Source organism: Haemorhous mexicanus, chromosome 3 (assembly GCF_027477595.1).
Source record: "Haemorhous mexicanus isolate bHaeMex1 chromosome 3, bHaeMex1.pri, whole genome shotgun sequence".
Lineage (NCBI taxonomy): Eukaryota > Metazoa > Chordata > Aves > Passeriformes > Fringillidae > Haemorhous > Haemorhous mexicanus.
The window spans coordinates 105,691,094-105,716,294 of NC_082343.1; the positions used below are offsets into that span (position 1 = coordinate 105,691,094).

At 35.6% G+C, this 25,201-nt stretch overlaps 1 protein-coding gene across 1 annotated transcript in view; it reads right to left on the reverse strand.

Moving 5' to 3' along the window:
• The window catches only part of NBAS (NBAS subunit of NRZ tethering complex), a 159,687-nt gene that overhangs the window by 80,733 nt on the left and 53,753 nt on the right, over window positions 1-25,201 (reverse strand). Inside the window, exons 30-38 of the mRNA XM_059842899.1 lie at window positions 24,594-24,817; window positions 22,115-22,227; window positions 19,475-19,588; window positions 12,586-12,699; window positions 11,540-11,697; window positions 10,092-10,190; window positions 3,445-3,612; window positions 2,751-2,864; window positions 2,369-2,492 (exon numbers count right to left, since the gene is read on the reverse strand). Coding sequence (XP_059698882.1) covers window positions 2,369-2,492; window positions 2,751-2,864; window positions 3,445-3,612; window positions 10,092-10,190; window positions 11,540-11,697; window positions 12,586-12,699; window positions 19,475-19,588; window positions 22,115-22,227; window positions 24,594-24,817 — 1,228 coding nt within the window. The remainder of the gene's footprint in view (window positions 1-2,368; window positions 2,493-2,750; window positions 2,865-3,444; window positions 3,613-10,091; window positions 10,191-11,539; window positions 11,698-12,585; window positions 12,700-19,474; window positions 19,589-22,114; window positions 22,228-24,593; window positions 24,818-25,201) is intronic.

The window sequence follows — 25,201 nt, forward strand, 5'->3', positions numbered from 1 at the left end:
AATACTCAATTTACCACCTACATCCAGATAGCAAGGACAAGAAAAGTCAAGGTACAAGGCTTGTAGCACTACCAAATCCATAAAAGCAGCAAGATATCTTGAGTTTTATCACAGAGTTTTATCAAGGCCAGACTGGATGGGGCCCTGAGTAACCTGGTCTAGTGGAAGGCATCCCTGCCCATAGCAAGGGGTTGAAACAAGATGATTTTGAAGATTCCTTCCAACCATTCTATGATTCTATGATGATGTACACTGTCAGTGGGAAAGTGTTTAGCCAGTCTCTCACTCTGCACATGGCAGTGTTATAGCAAACAAAGTCTGATGCTTACTCCAACCTCTCCTAAGACAAAGTGCCAAGTATGACAAACTCTTCTGCACTAAACTGCATCTCCCTCCAGGTTCTTCAGTTCTTTTGATGGAGTTGAAACCTGCTGCTGTAGCTGTCCTAGAAGACAGCTAGAAGCAAACAGCTGGGATTCAAACTTGTCAGCAAAATCAACTGAAACCTGCTACACTTGCAGTTACTGGAGCAGTGCAGTAGCTGACACCTCATATCAGCATTCAAGTTTTGTATGGCAAAATCCTCCCAAAAATGTACAGGAAGCCTGCAAATGATAAAAATGCAGAATAAGTGGGATTCATATCTGTGTGATTCCCTAAACTTCAGCAGTGTGCTATCAAGATGTATATTTTCAATCTTGAATGTGTTAACTCATCATAAAGACTTCCATGAGCATTGACAAAACAAAGCTTTAAGGGGGAAGAGATGGGATCCAATACCATTAACACAGGGCTAAACACACCCCAAATAGTAAATTAATAATCCAATTATTTAGAGAAAGCTATGTTACACTTATGCTTAAGAACAGTTTACTGACTACCAAAAAGTGTAATACACAGAAGGACTGATGAGTCCAGAACAAACACAGCCCATTTTTCTGGAGGAAAACACAGAACTCTGTTTCAGAGCACAGCTGGAGGGACTCTTAAGTGAAACTGACTATAGAATAAAAGTGATGGAAGAGAAGTATTAAATGGCAAAAATTTTATTCTGCACACTTAAGAGGAAGGAGACAAATGCTCAAAAACTGAAGCTAGAATTTAAAATTTCTTTTCTTGTTCAAGCAAAATCCCAACACTGAAATTTCCATCTCAAAAGCAGCTACTGAATTGTAAACAATCAGCTCCAATTACTCAAGTTCGAGCAGGAACTATTACCACAGATCTGCCAAGTAAATCATTTTCCCTAAGGAAGTAGTAACTACTTTTTAATCCTTGCCCCCCTCCTCCTTCAAGACACAGGAATCAAAGCTAAAGGCCTATGGGCATTCAGCATGTAACAAATGAGATTTTAAGTACTGACTTTAAAGAATTTTTTTGCATTAAGAGAGCATGTAAAGAACAAAACATATACACACCCAATTTATAGAAGGTGTTGCCAACCTTTTCTGATTCACAGTGTTGTTATATTAGAACTACACAGGTTATCTGTACAAACACCACATATCTCAAATTACTGAATCATATACTTGTAAGACAAATATGCTGGTTTTCATGAAACAGTGAGTAAATGTGTGGCTTATGAAGAAAGCCTGTCTTGAAACTTCTCATCTAGCAAGTGATTTAATATACTCATTTTTCATGACAGAATTTACCACAAGCCAAGTAAAATACATATATCTTCCTTCAAAAGACATTAACAGCATGTAATATTTAAACAGTTAATTTCTTAAACCAGCAGAAGACATCCAGAAGGAAAGATATACAACCACAGGTGGCTTTTTGTTATCTTTTTTTTTAAAAAGTGAAATTGTTTCAGTTAAAAAATTATTAAATATAACCGATAACATGTAGACATTTCAGAAGAAGACAAAGTTCTGATGATTCCAGAAGCTGTAGTTAAGCATTTTAATTGGCAAACAAAATACTACAGTGAACCTGCAATACTGAAACCTGGATAAAGAGTGGCACAGAATCTGACCCACTGAATATGCAGGCATACAGAGAAGTAACTCACACTGGCTTGCAAATTCCCATTACCTGTACATGGTAATATTCAGGAAACCTTCAACAATTCCTCCTATCATTGCCAATCCCCAAATAACATTTTCTGCTTATTTAAAGAGAACTTTCATTTTTCTAGTCTTTGCTGAGCAAATACTCTTTAAGACAACAATTCCCTTGAAAACTCTGCAGCTACTTCTAACAAGACTTCTTACCAACAAGAGCCACTGTACCAGATCACAATTCAGGCAAAACACCCAGAAAATACTTCAGATTGTTCTGTGCAATTCCCCACACTTAAACCCACCCACAGATACTTCTGTATCTACTATATATGGAGTGAATATATACAACATGTCCATACCTTCTGTGGTTGGAAGTAGGTCTTTTCCTTCGCTCTTTGTCTCTGCGAGCTTCCCTGTTCTCAGCAACACTTCTGCAAAGCTTTCCAAAGAATTGTTCTGGTATGTTCCATAGCTGACTTCAGACTGGAAGTAAAAAGACAACTGACATATGCACTCTACACCTGCATTTTTATTTGGATCACCTGCATCACATGCAGCTGCTTACCTCAGTTCCTCTATTTGCCTTCCTTCCTTTGTTTAATTCTAATGATTTTAATTTTAATGATTTTTTTCCTACTATGGTACAGAATTTCAAGTCACACATATAATCAAAAACTCTGTATTTTCACTTGATTATAAGATCTCAACAAAAAACTGCAGACTTCTATAACCATAACTTACTTCTGCAATATATGGATCATCAATTAGAGACTCATAAAATGGATGACAGCCTTGTTTTTCCACAGTAGCATTTTCTCCAGACCCACTTTTTAATACATCTCCAAATTCTTGGCCCTGGGAAAAATAAGTATAGTTGAGCCTAGTTGTAAAAAAGCTCATAAAAATGCTGTAAACACTATGCAGAAGGGAAACAACTGTAAATGAAAAGATCATTGAATTCAGGGGGAAGCAGCATCTTACATAAACCAGTTTTGAATGAAGTCCAGTATTCTTTAAAAAGGAAAGAGAATCGTGTTCAAAAGTAATATCACAGAAAATAGTGGCACAAACATTATAGAAAAGTCACTGAAACAGAGAAAGTAGAAAGGAGAAACTGCAAAGGAACAGCTTTGAATACCAGATGACAGTATTTAAAGAGTGGGCTTTACTGTGCTTTTGCTCCCCAAAGTTTTAAAATTCTGCCAAATTTCAATTAGGCCTTCTCACGCTATGCTAAGAAAACAGGAGAAAACAGACTAGAAAACAGCTTCAGACCCCTTCCTTCATTGGGATTTCTTAGCAAACTGTCCCATGATGTCTGTAGTTTGTTTATGGATTTGAGGGTTCCGCTATCAGGTCCTACAAAGGAACTGAGTTTCTATACTAATCTACCACAAATGTGTAAATATCTGGGGACACATCAGCAATCCCTTACATGTAATGGTCGCAGATAAGTTAAGGATCTCTTCCACCACTGCCCATCACTGACAGCCTGCAGCATGGCTTTGGTAGTCAGAGTTGTGTTGGACAACACCTTCATGGTTTTGGATGTCGTCCAGTACAACAAATCAGCGGACTGGCCAGAGGAGATGCTGGTTTCATCCTGTGACATATCCAACACACAGTGCAAGGGTTAGACTTCTGCTATAATTAGGTTAGTGACCTAAAGCCAAACAAATGCATTAGAGTTCAAGCACACTGTATTAATAACACATTTGAGTTATCATTAATTCAGGCAGCAGCTGCCAAAAAAAACCCAAAAGACAAACTAAAAGTGATTTAGGAGTTTTACTGCGAAGTAAGCGGTGTGATCAGCACAACATTTGGTCCCTTACTCAGTTATCACCCCCTGCTTCCACATACAGCACTGGTTTTAATTCTGAAGTTTATAATGACAATGTTCTACATAAATGCTGAATGTTTCCACTAAAATAATCACCTCTCTACAAATGTGAGGATCGAGTATACTAAAGTTAATCTTTGATAATTCAAGAAAGCTGATACTAGAGACAATATTGTATTTTTACAGAGGCAGCATTAATTAAGTTGAATTCCCAATAGGGGAAATGGTAGAGATGTAAATACACATCTCTAGACCAAGTGATAAAGTATCATCAAGGTTTGAAATTTTGCACCTGGCACACAAAATACTGAAAAACCAGCCAGCCTAAAAGACTACAAGAAACCCAACCTTTTCTGAATCAAAAACCGCTTCTGCAATACGTGCACATATACCTTCACTTAGTAGGAACACACACATAATTCCAGTCTTAAAACCAGATACATGCTCCACAAATGGGGCTCTCTATACCAGCTCTTCAAGCATTTAAATAATACCCAGAACATCCATGCTGTCTGATCTGTGCTATTCCAGTTCTCAAAGGTTTGTGTTAATTGCATGCTTTACAGTGTGTGCACATTAATCACAAACATATAATTAGCACACTGAGGTAAACACACTGCTTTCACAAAGAAAAATAAATATTTTCCTCCATATAGCAAACTTTAACAGCCATATGTTTATCCCTAACAACCCTACTATTAATTTCCCCGTGCACTGAAGTATATTGGAAAAAATCTACCTGTATAACAGCATGGGAAGTATTAGTTTACAACTTACTAATTCATGACAAAACCTCAAACATGAGAGCCAAAGGATGCCAAGTTATGCTGAAGAGAAATACATCCCTGTAACCTCAGAGAAAAAAATGTATCAGCTTCAATAAGGTAGAATTTCATGCAGAAAACCTTTTTAATACCTTTTACTATAATGTACAGTAAATTACTGCCTCAAGCTGACCATTGAAGTAGCAGGTTCATCTTAAAACCTTCAGCATTTTTTTTAATATTTTCTGCAATCATATTGTGCATTTCACAGATGAACCACTAATGAATCAACTGGCTAAACTGGGAATTTCAGCTCTTGCTTCACCAAATTAAGAAAGTGCAGGCCAAGTACAACCTGTCAGAATTTTTGCTGAAAAATTAAAATTTTTTTCTGAAAAATTAAAACCGACTGAAAATCCTAGGTCTGGTGGCCTGGGGGGGCATTTCTTCTTCATTTTTTTTTTAAATAAACCATCTTAAGTACTTAGTAAGACAACTTTTTGTAATTTATTTTGAATGTTACGTACAGAATATTAATTCCTGTCTGCCACCATTTGCAATGCTGCAACACACCTAGTTGATTTTGCATGGAGGAAAAAGAAACCAAATCTAAACCAAACTGAAAGAGAAAAAAACATCCCACCCAAGCTGTCAATTGCATTTGAGCAAAGCACTTCTCTTTAAATCAGCCTCCTTCAGCAGTACGAAAACTAATGAGCCAACTTTATGCAGGTGTTAACGCTTATGGCACTACTGCTATCAGATAAACTCTGCTGACTTTCGTTTAAAAATAATTTCACTCTTACAAGTAATTACAGTTTTTTCAGCAAAAATAGAAATTCTGTTTTCTGAGAAGCCATTTTACTCTGTACCTGGAGCAGCAACACTTACAGGTTACAACTTTTTGCTACCTCAAATCAATCTCTCACAAACTAAGTTCTTTCTTAAATAAGGCAGGCAATCTCATCTCAAGAAAACAACTTGAATTGTATCTTTAGGGAGAAGTTATATTTTGGGGGTTCTGAGAAGTGTTTGGGAGAAATTATTTTCTTCTATTAATTCTTCCTGACATCCTTTATAAAGTAAGCACTTCTGATTAAATTCAAAATAATAACAGCAACAACTTACTAAATACTAAACAAATTAGCAGACTGAAAATATTCTTGAATATAAATGGTATAAAAAAAGACAACAAATTCTGAATTATCAAGTTACTCTAAAATAATGGATAAAATATTTATATAAATATATACAGCATATGTTTATATTTACATACACCTTTGCTCCTACATACACTTATATAACTCCAAACAGTCTAATGGGAGGACAAATAACAAAGCCAACTGTTTGTGAAACAAGCCACACAAGAGACAGTAATAAATCAGAACAATAGCAGCATGGATTTTAGGATTGGTTTTGGTTTTTAATGACAATTAGTCAAGGTGCAAGGATTAAAACTTGCAAAAACCACACACTGCATAGACTTTTTATGTTAAGAATCATTTTATGTCAAGACTATGAAGGAAATGAAATGAGGTAGAACAGAGTCTGTTGAAAACAGAGCATCACATATTAGGTCTTTCTTTTCCCTTTCTGGTACTTCCATTGCCAAAGAGGAATTTAAAATACCCTCTTTTACATAAGTATTCATGTAGAACCTACATGTATTTTTTTGTGCCTTGGAGGGTTTTGTATCAGGGATTTTAATTTTTTTTTCAATGTCTGTAACAGCTACAAACCACCCAAAGTGAAAACTCCAGTCCTGCAATGATAAACCAGACCCTAAATGAGAGACTATGGAAAAGATTCAGCTCAGGATGGCAACACTAATATTCAAGAGTCCCTGAATGTTCAGGCTCTTACTAGGGCCATAACATCATAGAAAAAAAGAAGTAACCCAGCCTTAAGCAGACACAATGCATTTGATTCAGCTGCTGAAACACAGGCTGTGATGAGTGCCTGAAATATACAGCAGTAATTAAGACAGCTGCTTAACACCTGCAGATCTGACAGAGATATTTTGGAGCAGCAGCTAAAGAACAAGAGTATAACTGATCATGACTCTCCAGTAATTTCTAACCAGCTGTGATAACAATGTATGACCTACCAATTTAATGTAAACAAATGTTCTAAAAGATCCTTTTTTTTCCCAGATATAGTGCTTGGAAAAACTGGAAAAGCAGACACTAATGCTCTGTTAATCAAAAATTTTCTTTAAATTGCCTTTAAGAAAATAATTCTTATAATCTGAACATATGTTCAAATTATAAGAAAATTATTCTTACAATTTGAATATATTAATTTCGCTAGAAAATGTCTAGAAAATATATCTGCTTTTCTATCAAGAGTTCATTAAAAAAAACTTTGAACTTAATTTCTCTTGGGTTGATGTGCCATTTAACAGTAATTATGCTTCCATATTCAGATATGTAAAAAATAATGATTTATAACAGATGTAAACATAATTTAAATATGATGATTTAATAAATTCAGAGCTCATTTACAAGGCAACTGATTAATATTGTTTTGTGCTTATACACAACACAGCATCTCATGTCTAAGCATTTTGTTTGAATTTAATAATTTTACCATTAATATTCTGAAAGGCTTTTCATTAATCAAGAGCTTAATCTTCTCACCAAGATATTTTGGTTGAGAAGCACAAGATTAGTTTTTTAGGCATTTGTAGCACACACAAGTAAAAAGGATGACAAAGTAAGAAGGATGAGGATTGGTGAAACTTAATATTTTTCTTAGAAACAATCTGGTACATTGGAATCATCATAACTTCCACAGCATAACTTCTCAAATAGATTCCATGAGTTCAAACAACAGTGACAAGTTGACACAAAGCTTGAGCAAAAGCATTAGCTCCTACAGAATAATGACATGCAGCTTTATCACAGCATTGATTAATTTCTTTCAGAGTAGGACCACCAAAAACTTGGAGAAAAGTCATGCTGAAGTCAACATGAGAGGAATATTAAATGATCCATTTCTAAGCAGTCTATGTATATATATAGCCAGCTCCTATCAAGATTTCTGCAAATTTTAGGGGGAAAATTTGGAGGAAAAATTGAATAAAAATGAAATTATATCAGCAATTTCTAGGGAAGAGTTCACCAAGAGAAAGCTGATGAAAAAGTATGACCAGCTGGTGATGTTGGTTGTCATAAAGGAAGAAATGGTAGTGGAGACTAATAACTCAATGCTAGATAAAAATAAGAGGGATAGAAAAAGGTCACTAAGTCACTAAAAGTTTAAAAAGCAAAAGTTGATAAACTTACAGATAGGTATTTTGAATGCCATAGAAAAAAGGATGCGCAAACACATGTATGCCACACCTTAATCAAGTCAAGATAAGAAAACTTACACTTAGAGCACCAATTTGAAAAGGCATCACTAAGTGAGAAAAAACATTTGTCATTTCCCTGAAATAAGGATCCTGTAAGTTAATCACGATGTAAGTGAAAATTAAAGGAGTACAAGAAAAGGGAGAAAAATCTTCCAGTTTTTTGTTGGTTTTTGTTGGTTTTTTTTAAGAAACAAAAATTCTGTGCAAGACAATGAAGGTGAAGCACAGGGAATTAGATGAAATGTGACTACAAGGCTTGCAGTTATGGGATTCAGTGAAGTCAGAAAAACTCAGTTATTGAATATATTGCTTTTCTAACACTGCAGATGTCTGTAACAAAGGAAAAGTTATACAGTGAGTAAATTTTTGGCTATGTTTCCCCCTGTGTCATTCCAAGAAATGAAAAAAACCATAAATCCCTATTAAGTCAACTGGGAGAGAACAAAAGGAAAAAATTAGCAAATACACAGAACTTCATTTCCTAGTGTAACAGTCTGAAACACGACAAGCCAAGGAGCCTTATTAAATAAAAAGAAAATACACCTCAGTGCAGCAACACACAAACTTGCCAGGTCAATTGTCTACCTACTTCAAATTCTAAAGAGACAATCAAGCACAACTGAGGGGGGTGGGGAAATGAAAGCTGTATTGGAGAAATTTTTGAATGTCAATTCTCCAGCATAATGAAAATTGCTTCCAATATGCAAACTGAAATAATAGCAAAGTTAATTAGTGAGTTTACTCAACTCTGATAAACCTTTGAATAAATTTTTGAATAATTTATATGCATGTCTAATTGTTCTGCCACAAGACAGTACTTCAGCAGATGAAAGGTGATGCATGACAAATTTTTATAGACATTAAAATATTGTAAACATATGCATCCACACCCATATCAATTTTATTAACAACTACTTAATAACCTCCCACTCAGAGAGATGCATCTATGGATTTCCAGAAAATAAAATGCATTTTTGCCAGTGAGACAGACCTGTTTTTCATATTGATGATTCTGGCAGACACAAAATGTTTGGCCCTCTTCCTCTGAATACTGTTTGTAGTGCTATTTTAGCTTCCTGCCATTTATTTTATATATATGCAAATACATACATCTACATGTATGTCCACATATGCACGTATATACACACAATACACATGTGTATTTATACACACATATACACATGTACATACATAAAAACCATACACAAAATATGGACATATTCTCCAAGGAGGCGGGAACTCTCATAATTTCTCAAAAAGTCACCCTATGTAACATGAACCTTCTCTTTCTTTCTTTCCTTCCCTCTTTCACTACCCCCTTTCAATCTCTTCTTTCTTGTATTTCTTTAAGGCTTTTGATCCCCTCCCCTCAACTCTAGATTTATTTATCACTCACCTATTTCATTAAACAAAACACAGAGAAAAGAATAAATTAAATATAGAAATTTCCACTTCAAAGAGTGTGAAAAATATTCCAGTTTTCACAAATAGATAAATAATTACACCATCTTTATAGAGAGAAATTACTTGCAATTCTATACACACAGAATAAAACAACATAATTGACATAAAAGTAGAAAGTATAACAGATGACTTGTTTCCTGTTGTCCTGCCTGTGGAACACTCAATGTTCCTTCTGATCCTACACATAAAAATAATTTCACATGCAATGTATGAACACTATAAAGTAACACGTCATAAACTTAATGATGCACAGAACTAAGGGGAAAAATAAGTTCAATTAAAAACATTTTTTGGTTAAATATGTATTTAAGTTTTAAAATTGCTGTTTTGCAACTGGGACGGATTTTAGAAAAAAAAGACTAAACCAATATAAATGTCTTATTTTAATGTAAGTTTTTTTGCACTTTTCCTGCCTCTGGGTTTATAGTTTTTTTTTTCAATGCTAAGACTGTAGGAAGAAGCAACTAAAAATCAGAAAGAAGTATAAATACAGAAGCAAAACCTTGAAGTTAATCTAACAACAGAAAGTACTATATGTCTAATGTTGCTCATTCCATCTAGTAAGCAGACAGATATTGTTAAAAACTCAAATTCCATTCTTCAGAGTAATCTAGAACAAAGTCATTATTACCTTTAAAATTCCCATTAAAACTTACCTCTGTATCTTTACTGATCAACAAAGAAGGCCCAGAGATACTTGAATTCTCACCTCCCTCAGAAGGAAGAAACTGGTAATTCACAGCCTGATAAAGAATCTATAAACATGAAATAAATATTATCATTTGCCAGTCAAATAAGGCAATAAAAGAATTACGACTGATTTCACAGGAAACCCAAGAAACTGATGTAAAGGCTTCCATGATAGAAAAGGGGGCAGGAGAAGATGCAAAGAAGAAAACACAGCATCCCTGACATCCTCTCACTGTTGGAATCCCTAGACAAAATGACCTTCCCTTCGCCATGAATTTTGTGCAATATTTTTCCCACAATCTAAGATATTTTTTTTTAACTTTATGTACCATGCTGTACAATGTAGAGGAAAGAAATGTCTTGAAAATATCCATTATCTGAACTGAGACTCTGAAGCATTGGGCAACTCCACAAAGACAAGTGTTCTACAGGACAGCAGTTTGGTGAGCAGAAGTTCTGCACAGAACTTCCACCTTCACACACTGCTTGTATTCTCACAGACACTTCTTTTCAGGTGATTTTTTAAGGAATAGGCTACACAATTGCAGATGCCTTAATCAGGCTGCACATGTGCTGTAGCTATGACTCCCTTCTCCCCCATTCTTACATTCTGCATCCAAAGACCTCTAAGATGTTTCTATTACACAATTATAAATCTAAGAACACTGTGAATTCTTAGACAACTAAGACAATTATGAACTCAAACAAGTCATAGTATGTAGGCCAAGCCACAATTACAGTGAACAGAAATTTAACATTTTGACAACCTAAATTACTGCCCTTCAATTTCAAATAAAACTTTTGCTATGTCACCTTGACATAAGTTGTATTTAAATGCCACAATGACATGTTCTCACATATATACTGCAATCAGCTCAACACCTAACATGTGATTCCATCAAGTCAGTCATTGCAGAGTTAATAAAGATCGCTCAGACACAAAGCCTCTTGTAGTTGCTAAAACCATTACATCATTGAAATCTGTGAGAAAATAATTTCATTGCATATTGGGTAAAGATCATAAAAATCATCAAGTAAGCCTTTAATACACATTTATGTGGGCATTTAATGAAGATGCACTACAAAGTATAAATACCTGGAAAATATTTTAAAATATCATCAACTGCATTTTTAAATAAAATGTTTAAATCAGGCAATCAATAAAGAAATTAAAAAAAACTAAAGATAGAAAACACAACTGCACTCCCACTTCAGAAACCAATTCATCACACAAAACTGCTTAGAAAGAGACCTCATTTACTGAAATATAACAGTGAAACCAGAAGAGCGGAGCAGAACAAATAGAAATATACTGAAGGGCAGAACTTAAGGGAACAAGCTTGAAAATGAGCCCAAGTCCCCCTCACTTTGGTAGGCACTGAACTTTCATGAGAGAAGCTCCAGAGGCAGGTACCTGTGTTTGCAGAGAGCTGCTCACGGCCAGCAGCGCCTCTATGGCGCAGGGGGGACAGTGTGTCAGGGCAAAGGCCATGAGCTCCTGGCGCATCCCCAGGTCCTGGTAGCCTTCTGACTGCCCCAGCTGACTGCACACCTCCCAGCTTTTAGAATAACCTACAAGGGAACACAAAACACACTTCCTATCACAACTGAAAGGAGGATGCTGCCCAGTTCTTATTGGATGAGATAAAGGAGGGCATGTGGTATTTCTGTCAAGGCTTAACATCCCCTGAAAAAGGAACCATAAAGGCTCCATAAAACAGAGATGTAGCTCAACTTTAGACTGACCAAATTCATAAAAGACTAATTTTTATCATATTGTAGATAACAATAAAATAGGCATTTGTAAGCTTACATCCTGTATTTTTACGTATTACAATAAGAAAATCCTCATTTATTTCAGTGCATGATACTGAACACCTTACTGGAGTGTCTGTAAAAACCGAAGTACAAAATACATCACTTGATATAGTAAAAAAATCTCAACACATCTTGAATTTTCCCTCCTCATTCTCAAAGCAGAAAACAAGACCCAAAGAAACAAATCCCATCTTCCTCAGTATTTTGACAAATGTATTTCATTTACCTCCACTCATACTGTCACATACACAAATCACAATATAGCACAAATATATAAATATCTTAAGACTTTTGATAGAAAGGTAGACTTCTAAAAGACCTGCACTTTCCTGCTAGCTGCAGTCACAAGGTTTTACCTGTCTGAGGAGGCTACAGTGTAGAAAGAAGTAGAAATTTTTGTTCCCAGAGGCATTCAGAAAAGCTCCCTGAGACAACACATCCAGTAGTTCAGTACATCCTACTTCAATGCAGCATTTGCTATTGGTGTCTCTATTCCATGCCAGTGCACTTCCACGAACAAGATATAACTGCTATTTTAATAAAATGGAACAATCTGAAGTACCACACCTCACAATAAGACAAAAGTCAGAACTGAGATTTCCCCCTCCATCACCTCATGCATCCCTTATTTATTCACTTCACCTGTGGCCATGAGCTCCTGGCAATGCATGCTAGCTGCCTTGTAGTCCTGGAAACTGAGAGCCTGTTCCACTAAAAGGATTAAAACTTGACCTTTTCTCTCCATCTGATCATCCCCTGGAATAAAAAAAATCAAACTTTTTATTAGTTAATTGGAATTCATGGTCAACTTAAGCTTGCCACTTTATTTCTTAAGAATTAACTAAATACCACAACATGAAAAGCCCCTCTTGAAACTGAAACAAAAATAAAATTACCTGTGTTTTCTGAGGGAAACAATAAAAGGAGCTAGTATTTAAAAAAAACACTGGAACCACAGCTTGCAAAAAAACCCAAACCAATTAGCATGTTATGTCAAGGTTAAAAAAAAAATAAGGTTTTGAAAACTGCATTTATGTGCTGGCCGAAGGATCAAAACTGATATTTAAGCAAAGTGACATATAAATCAAAATCCTGACAGTGAAAAAAATAGTCTATGTACTGTAACAGAAGAAAAGAATTGAAATGTTTGTTTTCTTATAATATACAGAGAGCCATTTTAAACTGCCACTTCATGGCACCAAATAATGCATGAGACGCAGAAAATGTAAGCATTTAAAAATCTGTAACCTCATAAATTGAGTGAGTAGAACTGAAACTAATTTTTCCCTTATCACATCCATCTCAGTCACCAGACCTTCTAGACAATGCCTCTTCCACTAGTTATGAATCAAAAGTAACACTTTAGATACTATTGAAGTCGTCTGACTAAAGTTTCATTAAGAATCTTTGTGGAAAAACGTCCTGACCTCAATTTTAATACATCAGCATTCACAGATGAAAATCTAATGAGACAGCTCATCTCCATCTCAAAGCCACTTATAGTCAATACAAATAACATTTATGTCTGTCACCCTTTACTAGTCATCTATATTTTTTTAAGCTTTTTTCAATTTAATGTGAACAATTTGCCGGCATTAGTTTGCCCAGTCTTGTGCTCAAAATACTGTGCATGTCTATGCACTCTATGAGAAGGTGACAAAACATGCACAGGAAAAATAAACTATTAATTTAGGAAAGGATTTTTAGAATAAAAACAAGTGGATTTTTTAAGTGCAAGCTTCTCGTTCATGCTTCTCCTCTATTATTAAAAGCAATTTTATGCAGCCAGTGTTGTTACAGTAATTTGAAAAGGGCACTGGTTTATGAAACTGTATTACTACAACTTGTGAAATGCAAATATTTCAGAAGGTTAAAGAGATCCAGTTTCAAAAACCATTTAAAGAGTACATGTTCTTAAATTGCATAGCTGTTATTTTTAGCTCCACTTTGCAGACCCATCAGCACGGATAAAGCAAGTTTCTTTTTAAAGCTTTCTCAAAAGGAAAACTGTAGCAGTTGCACTACAATGACATTCAGGCAAGTGAAGTTACCATAATTACTGAACTCAATCAAGGCTCCCCTAATCCCTGCACATCACGACCAACTCAGCTGGGAGAACAGGTTAGCTTTCCATCATTTTATCTTCCAGCCTCCTGCTCAATATACTGCCAGCCCTCAATGCTGCAAATTAATCACATTCAAGGATCTCCTGTTGCAAACTTATACCCTCTGGAACCTGGGAATCTCTCATTCGGGCAAAAGCAATTACAGATGACAAAGAGGTGCTTCTGTTCTCACAAGCTAAATGTGAACTGTCATTTCTCTAAGCGAGGGACACGTACTTGCCACTCACCTCCTGATGCCTACTTCACCCTGACAGCTTGACTTCTTACAGAGAGATCTGACTAAGTAGCAGACACAAAGGAAAGTCAAGAGAAACAATCAAACTATTACCCCTCAGATTTCAGGCAAAATAATCACTGCTATTTATGCCCACTTAAAAATCAGTGGGACTGAGGGAAAGAAAGGAAGAACATTTGGACCAAGGAATAGTTTCTTTAACTGTGCTTGAGCATCTGTATGGTATTAAGTCCCCCATCCCCAATGTTTCAGCCAAGGACTTCTGGTGCAGGAGAATACAACTCTGCATGTCTTACAAAATCACAAGTGTAAAAATAAAAGGATAACTCAGTAACACTTCCATTACCTTGGCACTTACTGTTATTTCAGAGAAAACCACTGGCTCCAGCGTTATTCATGAATCCCTGAGTGAGGCCCTTTTCCACACACCTTTCATTAACCATGCAGTGACTGATAATGCTCACTGCTGCAGTTTAGTAGTCATCATCTATTCAGACATAGAAAAACTCACTGCTTCAGCTTTGTCAGCACATCATTTGATGGTATTTTTATAATAAAGTCTCATAAAAGGAAAGTTTTGAAGTCTAAATTGTGTCCCTTGCCATTCTGACAGCTATCCATGACTTAAAGCCAAGATAACAATGACAAAATTCTTCAAATGGTGACCAGATTTTATTACATAGTAATTCTGCTTCAAGCCTTAATGATAACACCTGACATACAGACTCAAATCAAATTCAGAAACTGGAAAGTGGAAGGAGATAATCTAAATGATTCTGGGGTTATAAGAACAATAATGAGAGAAAAAACAAGAAAGCTCAGAAGTAATAGAATTTTTTTTCTTGAGAAATAAAGAATATTGAAATACTTTTTAAAAGCTTGGATCCAATCTGGATTATATAAAGAAAAAAGCTTACTGAAATACCTTGGATAAGATGCATGCTACTTGTGAGTGGATAAAATAACATAAGCCTGAATGAATCCATGCCATTAAAACTTAGAAGTCAAATGATATCAACACTGTACTTCAGATATTCCACGTCACCTAGATTTAGGTGATTTAGGAGATCAAAAGCCATCTACATTGTTAATTCCAAATGCAAGAAAGTCAATGTTAAGAAAGACAGATTTCAGAAATAAGCTTTAACTAAAGAATCTGAGCAAAGTTTAAAGTTAATAGATATGGATATCCATATAACTTAAGGATATTAAAATTAAATAAATTTACCATAGAAAGTTGTGAGAAAAGGAAATAATGGAAACATTTCTAGAGAACCTGACAAAGGAAATAATGACCAACACGCAGTAGATCTTTTTGACATACAGTAAGAGTAGAGAAGATGCTCCTGATTTCTGATACAGAAGCATTTTCCTTCTTTTTTTTTGCATACATCTACTCAAGTAATTGCATAAAGTGAATTTGTCACACCCATTCTTAACAAAGAGCACAAATTAAGTGAGGATTGCAGAACACAGCGCAGCTCCAGACCCCTGAGCATGTGCAGATTTTCTGGCTGTCATGCTGAGCACATTCCTCCTCACTCATTTTACCCATCTGTGAAATTAAGATAACAGTTGTGGGCTTACTTTACAGAGGTAGTGACATGAGGCTTAAGTAGAGTTCACTGTAATTAATCAAATACTTTAAAGTAATTAAGAAGCTAGCTGATATATCATTACCTAAGCAAGATTTTAACTTTGATAAGTATGAATATAAATTCTATTACTCACTTTCAGTGTTGCTCTCAAAGCAAACTGTATTCAGAATACATCGTTCACAAAGCTCCTTAATAATGACTCTGTGCAATCTAGCCTTGCATCCACAAGAAATGCATTCTTTTAGAATTTAAATTAAAATATGTATGTTCTATGATTTTATAAGCTTTCTAGTACATATAATAAAACACAGCATATGCTTTATGCTCTATATGGACACACACATAAAAAATTTATATAGACATGGACAGATGCAGCAAGCAGGTCTTCCCAATCAGTAATTATACAGGGTGGAGTGGCAGGGAAGCAAAGAGGGGAAAATACTGAAACAAATTTCTGCACTGAGCAGACAAAACACAAGACAACACTCTACAAAGTGGATTTGGAAGAGAAGGGACTGCAACTTCAAACTTGCACAACCAATACCAGTAAGTATGTTCCAGAGGACAAAAATCAGAACTTCTTAGCAAAATCAGAACTCCTTACCCTCATAGATCAGGGTAATTGTGTAAGCAGTGAAAACCAATTAAGAACAAAAATCAAATCTCTCTCCTGGCAGCATTTTATCTAATTCTTCATTAAGTCCATAAAGTTCAATCCTCTTTTACAAAATTCAGACCCATCCCAAAATATCTCAATAAAACCATTTGCTTTCATCAGAAGCTGTTAGAAATCACTATACTCCTTCCCAGTAATTTCACACCTGCAAACAAAAACTATCCATACTAAAACTGAGCAGAAGTTTACCTTTTCTAATATTAAATTTAAAATAATATATACTAATTCAAAAATCTTAGAATCTGTATGCAGGATCTATCTATACTGTCTATAAAGTAATTTATGGAATAATACTAGTGTTTGTTATCACACAACAGGACTACCAAGTCCTAATATAACTCTTCATCATATTAAAAACAGTATTAATAACATTAATATTAATAATTCATTTTAAGTCAGTAACTTAAATTACAAGTTGACAGATAGATAAATACCTTTTCCACATGTCTTGTTTCAATTTATGTTTTTAATCTCTACCATCAAATTATACAGCACTCCTCATTACAGACTAGGATTAAGGCTATACCAGCATTACACTTAAAAACTGTTTTAAAAGGTATTAATAACCTAGCTATTCAAATTCTAAGACTCTAAATTCAGTGTAAGGTTACCTATTCTATCACTCATCAGAGGTACAAAGAAGACCAAAGAGTAATGCTCTACAACCTCTCTTACATAATCTGGGAAAATATTGTATTTATATGCATGCTTTGAAACGATGACAATCATGTTTCTTTTCTATGCTACCAGGTAATCTTGTGGATACTTGTCAATGGGCTAGAAAATCAGGAACAAAAAGTTTGAAGTAACAGTGGTATGCCATTTACAGCTTCCAAACCCAGAAAAACAAGCAAACAATAACATTTTAAAAACACTGAGTTTCTTAAAATTAATCTGTTTTCAATAGACCATCTCCTAAAACAATTAGGTATAGATAAAATTCACAATTATGGCATTCTCGTACCATATCTGGATCTTACTCATAAATGAATGTTCTCTACAGATAACAGCTTTCCATTATAAGCAATACAACTAATTATCCTTCAGTGACAGTGAAATGGTTTTTAACCACAAAATCTTAAAACTATGTATGTAAAACAAAATTTAAAAAACACCTCATCACATCCCCCACCACAGAAAGTCCCTACTGAAAATGCTGTCTTGCTGTATTTTCCTTTCAGATAAATAAATGTTATCCTATAAGCAAAAGATTACTTTGAAAGTGACCAAGTTACTTGTATATTTAGCATAAGAGAAAAATGTCTAAATAGTGTATTCCTTACCAAGACTCACTCTTGAAATACAATTTTGCTACTAAAATTCCCTCCTTACTATAGGAGCAACTACCAGCATTACTCCCAAGGTTAACCACGAAAGTCAGAGAGCCCAACGCTTGCAAGATAAATATGTCACCAGTACAGTAAGCAGTAGTTTTTAAATCATTCACCTTTTTAAAAATTAACCATTAAGGTACATACCAGGGCATTGTAAAACCTACAGCTGAGCCACTAGGATAACAGTACTGGACAAAGCTTTATGGAATCTCTCTGGATACTGGTTTTCCTTCTTTCACACAAAGAGAATCGCTTAGACTTAAAAAGAAGGTAAAACAAAAACCAGCAGCATTAGCACAAAGAACCCAGAATATTAAGAAAAATTCAGGGATTTTAACTTGATGTGCGTTGGGCAAAGCTGAGAGGAGAAAGAAAGAGCAGTACAGTGATCTTGTCATGTGAAACAATAAAGGAGAGTTTGGGGTTTTTTCCCCCCAAAAGCCTTACAAGCAAAGAAAAAGAAGTTACAACTGTCCCTCAAAATTTTTTATGAATTACATATTAAATATGCAGATTGGATCCAGCTACTCATCATGGTACCATCCCATCCCCTCTTCCACCTTTCACATAGCAGCGCTGTGCTGACCAGAGTGAGGATGTTTCTTGTGACTCCCTTCCTTAGGACCAAGGTATCTTGGGAGGTCAACAGCCAAATTTCCTTCGTTCTCAACCTCACATAACTGTCTCTCCCTTCTTATTCATGATACCATGCAAAAAATTGCCAGTGCTAAGCCTCACGAAAATATGAGAAAAAAAATCTTAAATGATTTAACAAATATAGAGGGAGAAAAGAATTAGCCAGGCATATTTTAGTGACAAAACTGGAATGCATTGCTTTTATATGCCATCCTGCATAAAATATTTTATATTTTATATTTCTGTATTCTATTTCTACATCATAAAAATACAGCAGTATGGTGTTTACAGCTGCATTAAGTATTTTTCAAAAATTAAAAAAAAAAAAAAATCAAAGGGCAGATACTTTAGGTAGGCCATAAAAAAAAATAAAATCCCCCTAATATCCTCAGGATTCAATGTCTGAAGATGTTCAGTTCCTCAAATGAATACTCAATGCATTATTTTTAGTGCCCAAAGGAGATGCATGCAGCATAGACTGAAATCTAACAGCTAAAATTCATGCTTTACAGATTATTTTCCCCCCTGTATCTTAAATGCAACTGTTATTAAATCAGGCTACCTTATCTGACAGAGGTAATAAGTCACAGTAATTTCAGTAAGTTCCCTACCAATTAACTGTAAAACAAGATATTCTCAGCCACAACTCCTCCTATCTGAAATCAGCCTTTACTCCAACTCTAGACTGAACAAGGCATATTTTTATTTCAGGTATTAGCAGAGCGTAGCAGCTGACCATTTCAGCTGTTTTACACATGAAACATTCCACTCATGTGAAAAGCTTCATTCCCCCCCAACGACTGCTCTTCCAGGTGACTTTTTTGTGGTATCTTTGAATGCATATTCTAACGATCACCTCAAATGTCCTAAAGCATAACATGAATGCTCACTGCACTGCAGTTCAGTGTCCTGTTAGCACAGCTTACCTGCAACCCTCAGCAGGTTTGCCAGTCCCAGGAGCTTAGCAGACTGTTTATAGTTTGTTGACATCTGAGCCAGACAGTCCTTGATGAGACTGAGTCGATCAGAGCACAAACGCACTGTTGAAAGGAGAAGTGGTTTAGAGACTGCTCAAATGAACTTGACTGCTGTGTTCCTGCTCAAACAGCACAGGACAGAAGGAGTGCTGGGGAATATAAGAATGCAAACACAATCTGAAAAACAGCTCAAAGCTGCTTGCATGCAGATCCTCAATTATACCTGTAAAGAGAAAGTTAAAATAACACCACAGGATATCCATCTCCAATCATTAGCAAGTCAGGCTGTGAACGGAGCAAAAAGAGGAAAACTGACCTGAATGAAAACTCTTTTCTGTTTCATGTTTTCACATTCACTCTTTTAAAATGTGTACAATTAACTGATATACCTTTATACAATTTCTTTTAATTATAATTTTTGCAACATCCCGTAAGACTGCAAACACAAGCATTAACTTTTGTTTAGAATGTTGCAACTAAGATTTCATTTATTTGGCACGGACAAGATACATCACACAGACTGAAAGGACTATCATTAGCAAATGCTTCAGCTCTTTTTAATTTACTTAAAAATGTCCTGAGGAAGTGGAAGGATAGTCTGCAAATCACCAGGTTCTTCCAACCATATCCTGAGCAGCTCATAATTAGTGCCATGTTTCAAAAAAACCAAAATTTACCAAGAATTAAACAACTATTTTAGCTGCATAATTTAGTATCATGAACTGATTCAAGTGCTCTATTTAGCTCGTTAGTGGGTGGCTAACTTCAGGCTGCTGCTCTAAAAGGTAATGCTTTCATACTATGCAAGTTCTCAGAGCACAGAGAACAGCATGCAGATATCCCACTTAACACACAGTAAGAGTGAATGGCTGCATGGGGATAAACTCTGCATTAGCATATTGAGCTTAAAACAGGATATTAGGCCTCTAAATAAGAGCAAAGACATATGAGTGTAATGAAAACTATTAATTCTGGAAATTAGACTAAAATGAATAAGAATGGAAGAGCAGGAAAAGGTCATATTTTTAGCTTCATTTTTAATATTCTAACACAGGCATATATTAGTATTCAACAAGAAAATGCTTTCAGTCACTGATTATTTAAGCAGCAATTTTTTAATACATAATATAGCTAAAAGTAATCTGATATAATACTGTGGGTCAAACACTTAAAGATGGATTTGTCTTCACATTTTATTTTAATAAGGAGTTTTCAAACCAGATTTTATTACAATATAGCATAATAGAAGATCATAAACTTAAACTGTTAACTTTGCTAAAACAGAAGTGGGGGAAGATCCACAGAAAACTAAACACAGAACTGCAAATAAAAGTCTATTGCTAAAAGACTATTGCTGCAAGAACAGTTGATCCTTAGTGCTACTTTAATGACATTCTATCAAACTAACAGATCATTTAAAGGTTTTCATTAAAACTTGAAAACATCATTTTAATCTTATTAGATTAATTTGATTTACATGAAAGATACCGAAGCAAGGGTGTCAGGATCATTAATGAAATTTACATGCATGATTTCACATATTCTAATTAATCTAGTTCAGTTGTATTACATATTCTGTTAATGCAGCATTATGTCACTACTTTTTAAAAATGATATCTCCATGTCCACATCAAAAAAAGTTGAAGAAAATACATGCACTTTTTTACAGGCTGAACAAACGGACTGAAAAATAATTTTACACTAGAAACCAACAGGCCAATATTGAAAGATCTAGAAATCAGACAGTCTCAGTCTGATTTTTAATTTTAATATTTCTGATTATAACATTTGGAGCATCAATTCACTTGAATAAATACTTACAAAAAAGGAGAACATAAGGAGAACACCAAAGTAATGGAACAACAGCTGCTAAAAACATGAACTTCATTTTCCATGAAATGGAAAGCACCAGAAATGCTTTCCATAAATCCCAGCATTTCTCTGCACAATGCCAGAAGCAAAACTTTTATCATCAGCACATCTCATGGCTTAGTGCTCATCTCTGCCAGTTCCATGAGTGGGGTTCATGTAATTTCATTCTACATAATCATAACTTCTTTCCAACTTTGTCCAACAACTTCCTGTTCCACTGGAGTTGGAGCTACAGAAGATTTCATTTTAAGCACATCATCAGAAGAAATATCTTCTATAAGTTCACTTCCACTGTCACTGGGTTTTATATACTTCACAATGAAAGAGCCCAGTGGAGACATGAAAATTGCCTGACATGAAGCACCTCTCTCTTACCTGTTATTTTAAAGCACATAGTAAAGTGCAGATTATTTGGCAAATAAAAGATGAGCTCAATTTCTGTTCAAGTCACCAGGAGTTTCATATACTTAATATTCTATTTTAAAGTTGTGATAAAAGTCAAAAAATAAAGACACAATATGCAAATATCATTCTTACCTCACAAGCTAAAAAATTCTATTAAAAATATAGTTTTTTCTATGTGCCTGTAAACTGCTTGGAGGCAGTATATGGACTCTTTATTTTAATCATAGCACACTTATGTAATAGTAACTATTTCTCATGCATATTTATGCCTGTGATTCAAGTAATCATATAAAGAATAAAATTATGCAGTACCTTGCAGTGGTAATATTTTCACACCAAACTCTTCCAGGTAACCCAGAGCACGAATGAGGTCCAGCTCCTCCTGAACAGCACTTGGACTGTCTTCAATAAGTTGTAGACAGCACCTAAATAAGAACAAAACACATTTTTCTGAAGTCTGATGAAAACATTTAAAATAAAACTTGTGGAATAAGTTATCTGTTGAGTAAAACAAAACAAAACAACCACCAGCAGTAATTAACTGTGCTTATGAAATGTCACAATACTCACTCCTTTTGTAATGCACATGGGAAGTGTTTGTCACAGTCTCTCTCTTATACCTGGTTAAATATTTCAACAAATTTCTATTCTGGCATGGCCTTCAAGTGGTTGTTATAAGAACATCACCTAAACCCTCCTGAATTTAGATCTGCAATGCATTTATAGATGATGTTGAAGGTATTTGTACTTAAATACATTATTATTTTGGGAAATATTTTCCTACCACTATTATGTTTTGGTATTGCCATAGAGTAGAAGATAAAAGCAAAACACTGTAAGAAGTTGACTGGAAGTGAAACGCTAAGAGTCATTGTCACAAATTCAGTTTCCTCTACTAGGTACAGAAAATAAAACAAAGCTTATTTAAAACATAACAAAAATCCCAATAAATTCCTCTGAGGATTAATTAATGCATGGAATTATTAAGAGCACATTATTCTAAATATATTTTTAATCATATAAATAATACATTCCTGTAATAAGCTTTTAGATAGGTTTTTTTTTAAATACAAGCTGCATTCTGGTACAGTGTAGGCATACGTAGTTTTACTAATACACATTGAACAAAGAAAATCAACATGCAAAATCACAGAATCATAGAACAGCCATAGGTTTGAAGGGACCTTAAACATCATCTAGTTCCAACACCCCCGCCATGGGCAGGGACACCTCCCACTAGACCGGGTTGCTCAAGAGCCCCATCCAACCTGGCCTTGAACGCATCCAGAGATGGGGCATCCACAGCTTCTGGGGACAGCCTGTTCCAGTGCCTCACCACCCTCACAGTAAAGATTTTTTTAAAAACATCTAAATTAAACCTACTCTTCTCCAGCTTGAAACCATTAGTGCTTGTCCCACTATATGCCCTAGTAAAAAGTCATTCTCTGTCTTCCTTGCAGGCTTCCTTTAGGTACTGGAAGGACACATTTAGGTCATCCCAGGGCCTTCTCTCTTCCAGGCTGAACAACCCCAAATCCCTCAGATTCTCCTCACAGGAGAGGTGCTTCATCCCTCTGAACTCACTCACATGGACAGGTCCATGTCCTTCCTGTGTTAGAGACCCAGGGCTGGATGCAGCACTGCAGATGGGGTCTCACCAGGGTAGAACACAGGAGAGAGGCAGAATCCCCTTCCTCACCTGCTGTCCACACTGTTTTGGATGCAGCCCAGGACACATTTGTCTTTCTGCGCTGCAGGGGCACATGGCTGGGTCATGTCCAGCCTCTCACCCACAGTATCCCCAAGACCTTCTTAGTAAGACTACTCTGGATCTGTTCATCCTCCAGCCTGGATTGATAGAGGGGGTTGCCCAGATCCAGCTGCAGCACCAGCACTTGGTCTTGCTGAACTTCATGAGCATTATCAGCTTCATGTCTTGAGCTCATCCAGATGGCAACTCACCTCATTTTAAATGGCTAAAATCACCATACACATTAGATGAGGAAAGTATTTGATTTGTCCAGTCTATCATATTTTTTCTCCACTCGTTAATTAAGAATATACATTTTAAATCAAAACCAAAACTTTACGTTATCTGAACATCCCATCTGAACTCATCCGATTTTTCAGGCATATTAACAAATACTTCAGGGTGAAGATTAAAATAGGAGTGGAAGAAAGGAGCTACAGATAAGCTGGAAGTGTCTCCCTGGGGAAGTGGTGGAGTCACCATCCCTGGACACGTTTAAAATAAAAATTGGACGTGGCACTCAGTGCCATGGTTTAGCTGAGGTATTAGGGCATGGGTTAGACTCAATGATCTTAAAGGTCTCTTCCACCCTAGTGATTCTGTAAATACATTCTACCTAAACCAACTCATTCACAAAGGCTACTAGGAGACCTACACACAATAATCACTCACAGAAACTCAAGTTACCATGAAACAACTGACTGAAGGTAAATCAGAGAAGAACCAAAACATGTTACTAAACAGAATAAACACAGGGTCACACATTCATAGCCAGTATTTGAGCTATGAACCATGCATTTTGAAATATCACCATAAAATCTTAAGAGAGAAAAGCTGGTCAGAGAACACTTAGGCATTAAAAGGGTCTTTAAGCTCCTTGCAGTAAAAGCAACACTACTCCATATTTCCAGAGCCTGTTTATGAAAAAGATTCTCAACAGAAGACTGGGGGGTGGTGGGGTGGTGATAATAGCGAATAAGCCCTAATGCCATGACAACATTACATCAGTTGTGTTTATGCATATGATAGTTGTAAATGTACCTGGCCAATTCCATACAGCTATCAGTCAAACTGGTGGAAGAATTGAAATATTCTCTACCAGCAGCCAAAACCAGTTCAATGCTTCTGGCATAGCTGACTCGGTACTGCGGCTTCCCTTTTGATGAACTTGGTAGATCCACTGACCAAACACTGCAGTGCATCATTTGCCCAGCCAGGTGGATATTGTCTATACTGCTTGAGCATAAGAGACTTTCGGTGAATATCTAAAAGAAAGAACAGTAATTTAATAACCTGCAGGAGCAGAAGCTTCAAGTACGCTTGTCTGTATTGTATGGCTTTAACCCCTTTGAATACAAGGATATCTGAAGTCAAAAGAATTCATTCAGTCCAAGTAGAAAATCTAACATCTACCAAGGGAAGTATTTCTACAATTTTAGCTTAAGTAAAGCTAAAATTAACTAGTAGCTAGTTTCTAAGGGCAGCTCATTATTAAGACCTTAAAGCCAACAATGTAAGAGAAGAAATTTTGCATTCTTAAAGTAACTAAAATTACTTAGCACTGAGTATCTAAGATGTTCTTTAAATTTCAATCAAGACTATCTTCAAAGAATGCAAACTCATATAATGCTGCATCTGCCACAAAACAC